Source organism: Branchiostoma lanceolatum, chromosome 18 (genome assembly GCF_035083965.1).
Source record: "Branchiostoma lanceolatum isolate klBraLanc5 chromosome 18, klBraLanc5.hap2, whole genome shotgun sequence".
In the NCBI taxonomy this organism is placed as follows: Eukaryota; Metazoa; Chordata; class Leptocardii; order Amphioxiformes; family Branchiostomatidae; genus Branchiostoma; species Branchiostoma lanceolatum.
The window spans coordinates 6,254,793-6,265,773 of NC_089739.1; the positions used below are offsets into that span (position 1 = coordinate 6,254,793).

The window sequence follows — 10,981 nt, forward strand, 5'->3', positions numbered from 1 at the left end:
TCATAAAGTAATAGAAAGAGCCAAATTCCATATTTTACTCACCTTTTGAATAAAATGCGTTGGTTGAAACTTTAGTATGCACTGTTGGTATTTTCCTATTTCAGTATCTGTTCTACGTAATTATTTACCTCTGGTTTTAGATTTTTTTCAATATGTGTACTAGGTATACTAGATTGTATTTACTTAGCTTTAATATTTGTCATACTTCGACGTATAATGAATATTCAACGCATAGAATGCCTGAATTGCGCGATTTAGCGTGAATTATCAATTACGAATTCAAATTACTAGCAGATTAAAAAAAAAACGTGTAAGGGACACATGTCAAAAATACATTCTAGGATATGAGAACATTATGATATGAAAATATCAAAAATCTTCCAACACCAAGACATTCATAAATATCTTAGCATTCAGAATTGGACTTAAGTTCAGCTGATATATGGTGGCTTAACGCTCACAATGTTTCTGAATTTTGATGAAAAAGGATTAAAAATAGATATTCAGTACAAGACGTATTGCAGTAGTGTTTATAATAAATTCGAAGTACTTACAGTAAGTACGACGGTTGCATCAATTGTATACGCGCCTACGTAATACTAGACAAATGCATGGTACGAACATAACACAGTTCTGTTATGTGAACGAAAATTGAACCTTGAACGGGAGCATCTGGTGATACCAACACGGGGAACGATGGGTTCTTCTCTACTCGGCCTTATCCTCCCTGAATGAAAATTATTCCATGCAATTTTAGGCTTTAAAACAATACGTTTAAAGTTGTTAATGGTATTCTATCAAAAAAGCTAATACATATTCAATTCTTGTCTCTAAAAGAATAGCAATTCGGTCTCATAATTTATGCAAATCATTTCCGCTTGATTGTCACCACAAGGTCATAAATGACCTCTAACCTCCCTGTCACAGTCTGTAAACTAGACGTGCTCAACCATGCGTTATGGTACACTGTTTGTGATAGGTGGAACGGATCAAATCATATCACTTAGTCAAGATTACATCGAGGGTAAGTGGCTGCAATACGCATGCGCTCAGCCATATTTCAGTAAGGAAGCCTTCAAAATGAAAGATGAAATATTTTGCATTATGATTTTATGAATAAGTCTCCCGTGTCCCTGAATTGTAATGCTAGATATATGACATACTTATAATAATTCGCGTCAGTTCTTAGATTCAAAACAGAAATAGCCCCCACTCATCACACACAGACACACACACACACATGCACAAACAAATTACATGTCATACTCATACAGCTTTTTAAGTTGTCTATCCATTCAAAAATACTAATAGTTGTTCGTCAAATTTTGCCCTGTATGATTGTAACGTATATATTTTGTTGGGCAAGTCATATAGGCATACGCAGACCGTTAGAAAGCATTAAAGATGGTCTGTCTCAATCTGTTTATCTTTTTTTGCAACTAAAGTTACAAATTTCTGATACTACAGCTATAGCGATTTTGTGTCATATTTTCTATACTTAGAATTGGTCGAGGCCGTAACAGTAACCGTTACACCTGTCGAAGACTTTGTGGCCAATGGGAACAACTATAACTTCCGTTGCAACTTCGCCCTCGACGACCCCTCCAAAAACGCCATCGCCGATTGGTCGTTCACCAACCGACAAGGCACGACGTTCTCCGATTTGTACAAGAACGCGGGGAGTCTTGGGGAGTTCTTCCTTCACGGTTACGACAGCAGGGCGACGTTTACAGGCGACATGAGCGGCGGGGACGTCGGGTTGGAGATCCGGGCCCTGACCTTGGCCGACAGCGGGACTTACACCTGCCAGGTCTCGGTGTTGGGGGAGGGGAAAGACGAGGCATCGATAGACATTACCGTGCTGGGTAAATAACGAAGAAAATTGCGATGTGAAAATATATCTCTCTCTCTCTCTCTCTCTCTCTCTCTCTCTCTCTCTCTATTGTCACGTTGCGTGGGACAATGATTGCCTATGTATTCAAATGCTACTTACTTGCAAAGGAGATTATAAGCACCTATTTCTACATAATATGGTCAATATGTCTTTAGCTTTTTGTCGTTGTTGTTGTGCTGTTCTTGTTTGTTTTGTTGTATACGAATTTCTGTGTTTTTCTCAATTTCACAAACATTGAACGAAACGATGTATGCTGTCCGATTACAATTTTCAATACGTTTTCTGTAAAATTCCTATATATTCAATGAAATAAAGTTTGTGATTTAGGCTTTTATCTTTTATAACAATTGCTGTTGTAAGTGTTTGACAAAATCACATACATTTAAGATATCCTACAAAGCTTTATTGTAGTATACGAAACTAGTGGCCAATTAATTGTTCAAAGCTGCCAAAACTTGTTGCAACAGATTAATGTATTTTAAAGGGAATGAACTGAATTTTCCCCTTCTTCTTGGAATGTTACAGACCCCCCGGGTGCTCCCCTCCTGTCCATCAGCCCCCACCCAATCCGTGAGGACCAGGGGGTACAACTGACGTGTGCTATGACGTCAGGAACAGCGCCTTTCACCTACAGTTTTCATGCTGGTGACGTCATGCTGACGTCAGGAAGCCCAACCACCTATGACGTCACAAACGTCCAGAGGGACCAAACGCGTTACACCTGCAAGGTGACAGACGTGTTGGGAGACCAATTTGCCGCCACCAGCCTAGAAGCAACTTTGGACGTGCACTGTGAGTTAAACTTTTCAACAACTCTCAACTCCATTGTTTTCTTTCCATTATATGTTGCACCTTAAGTCAAAGTCGCCATGTTTTTACGTCATAGTCACGTGGTTGCAAACACATTACACTGTTCCTTTTCTTCAGACCTATTCTCATGCATATATCTCATGGTATCAACTTATACCACCGTATCGTTGACATGCATCTGAATCTGTATTGTTTATAGACAGTATACAATGAAGATATACAATACAATACAATACAATACAATACAAAACAGATACAATGCAGATACGTATGCCTGTATGGTATGTATACAGTATACCCGCCCAACGGCGTAACATATTGGCTAGCATTATGTAAAAATGAATTCGTTCGTACTGCAGATATTGACACACCACAGCTCGCACCAAGTAGTCCCGTCACCGGCGTGGAAGGAGACGAGCTGAGTGTCGTGTGCACCGCCGACGCAAACCCCTCCGCCACCATCCAGTGGAGCAAGGATGGCGCCAACCAAGGACAGGGAGCGACCTTGACGAAGAATCCTGTCAACCGTGATGATGCGGGGACCTACACCTGCACCGCAACCAGTAGCGGAATACTGGGAAGTCCCTCATCTACAAGTGCACAACTGGAAGTGGAAGTTCAGTGTAAGTTGCGTTATGTATTTCATCATTACCTCCGTGAAAAATGAGGTATTGTAATCAGCTGGTGTGTTTGTTGATTGTAGTTGCTATATTATGCAGTGCCACAATCTAGGAAATGTTTTGAGTATGGTATGATATCCATAGTAAAGAAATTTCAAATTTTCAAAACTTAAGAACTTTTTTTCTCTTTTCGGACACACGTAGACCCCCCTGATGGCAACCCTGACTGCACCGTCACAACAACCGGAAATGACGTCATGCTGAACTGCGAATGGCAGGGCGGGAACCCAGCAGCGGAAGTGACGTGGTCACACAGTGGCGGACAACCAATTGGGTCCGCACAACAATCCGTTAACCAGGTGGCTGCACCTGTCCTGGCGCACAACACGATTTACACCTGCACAGCTACAACTCCGGCACTTTCAGCACCAAGGACATGCACTGTTACTATTAGTAAGTAGGCAACGGGCATGCGCCGTGCCCTGGAGACTTAACGCACACGCGCTATCCATGATTTTCCAAAGTCTTACATTTGAAGTCAAACAATATTAACGACAATGCATTGACCTCTAAGATATCTACCACCTCTTTGGAGCCAACGATTTTTTTTTTTGCCACGAGGTTTCGGTTCATCACTACTGTAACCGACAAGTACACGTTTCTTCACCCCTGCTTTAGCAGCGCGTCACCCATGGGTCTAGCAGGGCGACACACATCCTAAGTTCTCGTGCAGCCAGCTTTTTCATAAAATTTTCTTGTTAAAAGGCAAAAACAGATGGCGCTTTTATTACCGTTTCCTACAGTCTTGCAATTTCTTTTCAGAGCGAACGTCGATGTATGTAATTTTTTCTAACAATGTATACTCTATGTAGGTGTGCCGACAGTAGCAGTCTCCCCCAAACCAGCATCCACCGCAGCAGAGGGTACGGCCAGCCACAGTCTGTCCTGCACCGTCAACTTAGACGTGTTCCCACCAGTCGAGAGTCTCTCCTGGACCGGACCGGCCGTCACTGCCGGCAGGACAACAGGTGAGGTTATAACTTTTTTATTGGTTGGTAATCCTACTCAGAGTCTCAATACACATCGGGGACACTCTTCAATACAGGGCTGAGGTTTCCACTGGGCGTGGTGTACCACCAACTGCCAGTCAAGCAGAGAATCACCTGAATGTTTTCTTTAGGTAAAGCCAATTCTCTGATTGGATAACGGTGGCGAGGGCACGCCCACAAAAGCCAGGTTTAGCAGAGCCTCACCAAGGTATATTGTATAGGCCGTGGGCGAGGCTCTGCGTTGGAGAGGCTCTGAGTTGGAGAATGTCGTTGATCGGACTCATTCGCGATCGATGGGCAAAACTAAGCCAAAAGTCTTTGTGTTGGAATTTGGAACTTTAAAGTTGGAACTTTTAGCTGTATCTGATTTATGATTCTCCGTTGTCGTTTTCCAATTTTATAGGTGGGACCTTGGATACACCAGCTCTTACCATCCAGAACGTTGTAAAGTCGGACGCAGGAAACTACACCTGTTCTGCCTCCAACCTGGCCGGAACCGGCAGTGATTCTCTCAACTTGGATGTCCTTTGTACGTTTCGTATTTTCTTTGTGTGTTTTGTCGGTATATATTGAAACGTATGTGACTGCACTGTGTATTTTATTGGATATCTTTTCGGGGCTTAAGTTGGTGATAGAGAGGGGATCAACTTAAAATGCAAATGTCATAATTGGTGTGGTATTTTGGGTAATAGATCGACGGGTAGTTTGGTGGTCTTTTGATAGATTCAAACCGTATACGCGTAAGCAATCAGCCGTAAGCAATCAAAGCGATTTAAACTGTTAGTGTCTTCAAAACAAATGACTTTAACTGTTACTGTATTCTAGATTTTGGCGTCTTCTTTTAAGTTAAACATCGTGAAACGTCGTGGTATCTTTATGGATTTCTGACACAAGACGTCTTTGTTCTTTATCAGATGCACCCACGAGCACCGCTGTCGTCCCAGCTTTAGTTGAAGAGAAAGAAGGCGACCCACTCACCTTGACCTGTACTGCGGACGGCAACCCCGCCCCGACATTCACCTGGAACAAACAGGGAGGGTCGGGAGGGCTCCCAGCAGGGCACGTCGTACAGATCCAAAGTCTGTCAAGAGAAGACGCCGGAACGTACACCTGCACAGCAAGCAACGGGGTCGGCAACCCACAGGCAGCGACGAGTACTGTGAACGTGCTATGTGAGTGTCAATCAATTTATTATTGCAACCATGGAAAATGAAGGCACTGTTTGTGTGTGACAGTGTGTGACAGTGTGTGACAGTGTGTGACAGTGTGTGACAGTGTGTGTGTGTGTGTGTGTGTGTGTGTGTGTGTGTGTGTGTGTGTGTGTGTGTGTGTGTGTTTGTGTTTCTGGACATTTGTAGTCAACATAACTTCTGGATGGATTGTAATGATATTTGTTATGTGGGTAGGGGTTGAGAAGATGATGGTCATGGTCGGTATTTTGGGCCCCCTGGTGTGTGACCTTGGTACCGTAGAAGACCTTCCAGATTTTGTATCTCTTCCTCTGGACATGTTATGGTCTTTAGTTTTGGGCGGCACGTGGCTTTTGATGTAATGATGTAATGAAGAACTAGAAGTGGTGTAGGTTTTGGGCCCCTATCAGCTAGTTTGATTAGCATTCATATTGTTCTTGGTCTGTCATTAATATCTATATTGAAAAAAATCATTTCTCTGCTCTGTTCTAGATCTCGACACACCAACCATCAACACAACTTCACCAGTGACCTTGGAAGAAGGGCAGTCCACGGCTATGCAGTGTTCAGCAATGGCCAATCCAACAGCCGGCTTCAAGTGGCGCAAGGACGGAAGTAGTGACCCGGAAGTGAACGGCAACATCCTGACCTTGTCAGAAGTCAGTCGGGATTCGGAAGGAACCTACACCTGTGAAGCTTCCAACACGATGGAGGGAGCTCTTGAGACAGAAGAAGCATCAGTGGAGTTGATCGTTAATTGTAAGAAATGTGTTTTTTTATGATGTCTTTCTGGCCTTGATACCCCTTTGTTGAGATGTTGCTTTATACATCAGACATTCATGTTTTTATGACCTTTAATAGTTTGATTGGGAAAAAAACTCAACAATGCATTTTTCTGTACGAGTCACTGAGCACTCCCAATGGTCCCTAGGGTTGTTTATCAAATATTCACGAGTTTAACTATTCATTGAGGTTCGCATCCCTTGCGTCATGTGACCAATGATTGGGTTAGTCATACCAAAGCAGACTGTAGGCTGAAAAAATCGGTGACTTCTAATTCTATGTGTTAGAAAAAAGTATGACTTTTATTTTACAATATTTCCTTTTTTTTAACACAACTTCATGAAGCTTCTTCTTCTTTCCGCAGACCCACCCAGCGTCACTGTCACTTCCGGTACGGTGACGGTAGATGAGAATGATGACGTCAGTCTGAGTTGCACCGCTGACAGCAAGCCGCCTCCGACCACCTTCACCTGGACGGACACAAACGGAACCCCCCTCAACAGCCAACGTAATGGTCTCACCCTGCAGGTCACCATACCGGATATTACGTACCAACAGGCCGGAAGTTACACCTGCACAGCAAGCAACGGAGTGGGGGATGCTGGGTCTGCTGAAGTTGACGTCACCGTGGAATGTAAGTACTTGATTATTGGGCTACCACTAAAAGCGGCTTGAACACACCTTAGACTGAGGAGATTGCAATTCATGGAAATTTCTTGAACGGTTGATGAATGGAATCGTTGAGCCTCGCCAGCGGCTTACACAATTTATCATGGGGAGGCTCTGCTGAAATAAACCGGGCTGAGGTTTCCACTTTTGTGGGTGTGGCTTTTAAACAGCTGTCACTCAATCAGAGAATCAGCTAAATCTTTTCTTTAGGTAAAGCAGATTCTCTGCAGATCTGATTGGCTGACAGCTGGTAAGAGGCCACGCCCACAAAAGTGGAAACCTCAGCCCGGTTTAGCAGAGACTAGCCAATGTATATTGTATAGGCCGCGTGCGAGTCTCTGTGTAGGAGAACGAACTTTACTTAAAAGTCCTTACAAGTTACAAATATCATATTTTGCAACATCTTTCTCTAGATCCTCCTAAGTTCGAACACAGTCGAGACCCTTACCCCGTCGCTACCGGCGCAAGCGTGTCTCTGAAATGTTTCGCGTCTGCCGTACCCAATGACATTACGTTCTCTTGGTCACGTGATGGGAGCCCTGTGTCAGACGATCGGTTCACCGTTACCCATCCTGCTCCGGGCGCCTACCACCTCAACATCAATGGGGTACAGGAGGAGGATTATGGGACATACCGCTGCACGGCGACCAATCAGAAAGGAGAAGAGTCAGATGACGTCATCTTGCAGCCATACGGTATGAATTTTCAGGAAGACAACTGCCAGAAGTGTGTCAACTCTTCAAATCTTGAAATGTACTTAAGACATCTTGAGATATTTTGAAAAATCGCAACATGTTTTGAAAAAATCTCAAGATGTTTTCGAAAGAATTTTTTTGTTTTGTCATGTACTTAAATCAAATTTTGTATTTGCTCTTATAATACTTATGATAACACTTCAAACTTAGTGTAGAATTTTCATTCAACATTTGCTAAACGTATTGACATTTATAGAACGAACTAAATTTGCTTGCCCAATGTTTCACGCCTTATAACTTTCACACTAAGGCTTGTTTTTCCGTCCCATCTCAGGCCCCCCTCACCAACCAACCGGTTTGCGAGTGTTGTCCAAGGACGCTGATTTTAAAGTCCAGATCCGTTGGACTGCAGGATTCAACGGTGGGCTGCTGACAACCCACACCATGCAGCTGCGCAAGAAGGGTTCCACCGCCTGGAAAGACGTAGGGACGCAGCAAGAAGGGGTTGACGAAAAACGGCCCACATTCGTGAAGACGCTCGATCTGAAGAACGAAGACCAAGGAGACTACTACCTGCGGGTTACTGCCACCAACAACGAGCCGGGCGGAGCCTCGTCTGACTTTGTGGACTTGAGATTGGAAGGTACTATAAATCATGAAATATTCGCTGTGGTTTGAAGTTCCCATATCTGTATGCTTACTCTTCCATTGCGTTACTACGGTTGTTTCAACAGCGAACTTAAGACACCATGAACTCCTCTTTTCCCCCTACCGCAAAATCGAAAATGCAGACAAAAATCCCAAATGCCATCAGCCCGGTTTATCAATGAATCAATTAATCAATCAATTAATCAACCAATCAATCAATCATTCGATCGACCGATCCATCAATCAATCCATCCATCAATCCATCCATGCAAACTAACTAAGCAGAATGATACGAATCTGGTACTGAATTTTGTTGATTGTACGTAGAATTCATCAAATGAATCTAACTGATTAGACCGGAAGAAAAAAAAGAACAGAAAGATTACTCTATGTTTAATGAAATATCAACGATACTCATTGTTTACACACATCGCAGGTCGACGGCGGCTCTACGGCACCCTAACAGTAGACCAGGAGTGGAATGAAGCGCTCGGAGAGGTCACAAACGAGTTCGAGAAGGAGGCTGAAGATTGGGAGGAAAACGTCAGTAACATCTTTATGATTTTTTAATAATAGAACCTAAACCTCTGGATTCGAATCCGGACCTGGACCTGAACCTGAACGGGTTTAGATATGCATCCCTAGTGTAGGCATCCCATGGACACCCCCTTAAAAGAAAATAATGGTTTTTATTGGTCAGAAATTACCCGCAATGGCAGCCTATTAGCGTTGAATTGATGCAGGGTATTACAGGTTTCACACAATACACAACATATATAGTATCTTATCCACACTTGCATTTTTCGGAACTGTCGCAAGGGTCTGGGCGGCTGCCATTCGGCGCCACCAGGTGACCTCAATACGACCTTCCCCAACCGAAGTCAGGTACCCATTTACATGATGCATATAATTTGTGAGCAAGTGCAAAAGAGGGGTTGGATAATTTGTAATTTGTTTTATAGGAGACACCATGTTACCTTTCTATTTATCAATTTGTTTGTTCATAACTTGTTTATTTTGACATTTCAGTTGGACGCGGTCTTCGATCGGTTCATCGGATATGAGGAGACAAAAATATCTAGCTTCAGGTAATTAGCAGTACTTTGTATCTGTTTTATTTTTTAAAGTCTGTTGGCAAGATTTCTTAGAATAACTACATATGAAGAAGCTAATAACGTTTAGATGTAAGACTATCATTGTCTATCATATATTTTGTCAAGTTGTTAATGTCACGTCAGTAGATTTTTAAAAAGAACATGATTGTTTTAAAGATTTTACACACTTTTTTCCGTACACACAGTAAACCGCTTACCAACAAGCTTTTGATCAGTCCTCTCATCCTTCTTAAGATGGAATAACCCGATGTCTAGGTCACGTGACCTGAACGGAAGGGTTTAAAAATACCCGGTAGTTGGTAACGACCCCCGTCTCGGTTGATAGCTGGTTGATGCCCTCTGGTGTATACTAGTATACCCTCTTTCACTCTACTTGTGTACGGACATTAGCCTCTACCAGGCTCCGCGGATTGCTGGGAAAATAGTAGAAATCGGCCAAATAGAGTGAATAGTACGCCATGGGTACTCCGCTATACAGGGAAGCTCAATAGCGGAGTACCAGTGGCATACTATTCACTCTATTTGGCCGATTTCTACTATTTTCCCAGCGATCCGCGGAGCCTGGTAGAGGCTATTCGTAGATAGCATATAAAAACTTAATAACGTCAATCACCATCAAATATGAAAACATTGTTGTTGTTGTTGTTGTAAAGGTCCGGTAGTGTCGTGGGAAGTTTTGTGACTGTGGTGGCCGAATCAGAGTCACAAGCCGCCATGGACGCATACAGAGCGCAGGTGCAGAGGGGCACTCTGGGTAATATGACAGTCATCCCAACTGGTTCGACCATCACCGACAAAGAGCCGATCACCAGTAAGTTCTGCAAATGTATAGAATATATATCTATTTGACAGCAGTTACTTTTTTACTGCTATGTATATAGTTTGTAATGTTGTTTTGCTATATGTGAGGGCAAACTGTATAGGTACACGTTTTGTCCTCCCTCCCACTATATGGTAAGTTGAAATAAACATATAAGGAAAAGTAACTTTTACAGAATGATTGTATGATGTAAACATTAGTTTTTATAATGCCTTTTTTCTTTCCCTTTAAAGACAATGCACATTCAAAATGATGAATCTTTTTTTTGCATTTCCCCACCAATCTATCCTTGGTTCCTAGGTGAAAGAATCGGTAAGTGATATGAACTATCTATTCATTCGTTTTCGTTTGTATTTAAAACTAATGCTTACATCTCAACCTGGAAGAAAACTGCAATTGGCAACTCCTCTTGATAGTGGTTAATTTAGCACACATTCTCTTATGTGTGAAACATTTCAGTGGAATATATCTTTTTTTCATGTTGATTTACATAAGTGTTTTAAGTAGTCTTTTGGAATTCACTTCTTTAAGCTGGAGACATTCAATGATGTTAATCGGATAGGGTCAGAACATCTGATGTAAAAAAAAGCTTGAGCTGTAACTCACTTACATGCAAATAGGGACACCAAAATGGCGGCGGACGAAGCGATTTATATAAGTGTTTTAAGTAGTTTTCTGGTATTCACAT

At 42.5% G+C, this 10,981-nt stretch overlaps 1 protein-coding gene across 1 annotated transcript; it reads left to right on the top strand.

The window, feature by feature from the left end:
* The first annotated feature begins 951 nt into the window (after window positions 1–951).
* On the top strand, window positions 952–10,672 carry LOC136424665 (hemicentin-1-like). Its single transcript, XM_066413290.1, has 16 exons — window positions 952–1,024; window positions 1,503–1,865; window positions 2,420–2,686; window positions 3,064–3,327; window positions 3,529–3,777; window positions 4,197–4,352; window positions 4,777–4,902; window positions 5,288–5,545; window positions 6,056–6,322; window positions 6,711–6,980; window positions 7,429–7,710; window positions 8,045–8,353; window positions 8,795–8,901; window positions 9,388–9,446; window positions 10,127–10,284; window positions 10,594–10,672. The coding sequence occupies exons 1-16, from the start codon at window positions 952–954 to the stop codon at window positions 10,611–10,613; spliced, it is 3,228 nt and encodes a 1,075-aa protein (XP_066269387.1). The 3' UTR covers window positions 10,614–10,672.
* Window positions 10,673–10,981: the final 309 nt, after the last annotated feature.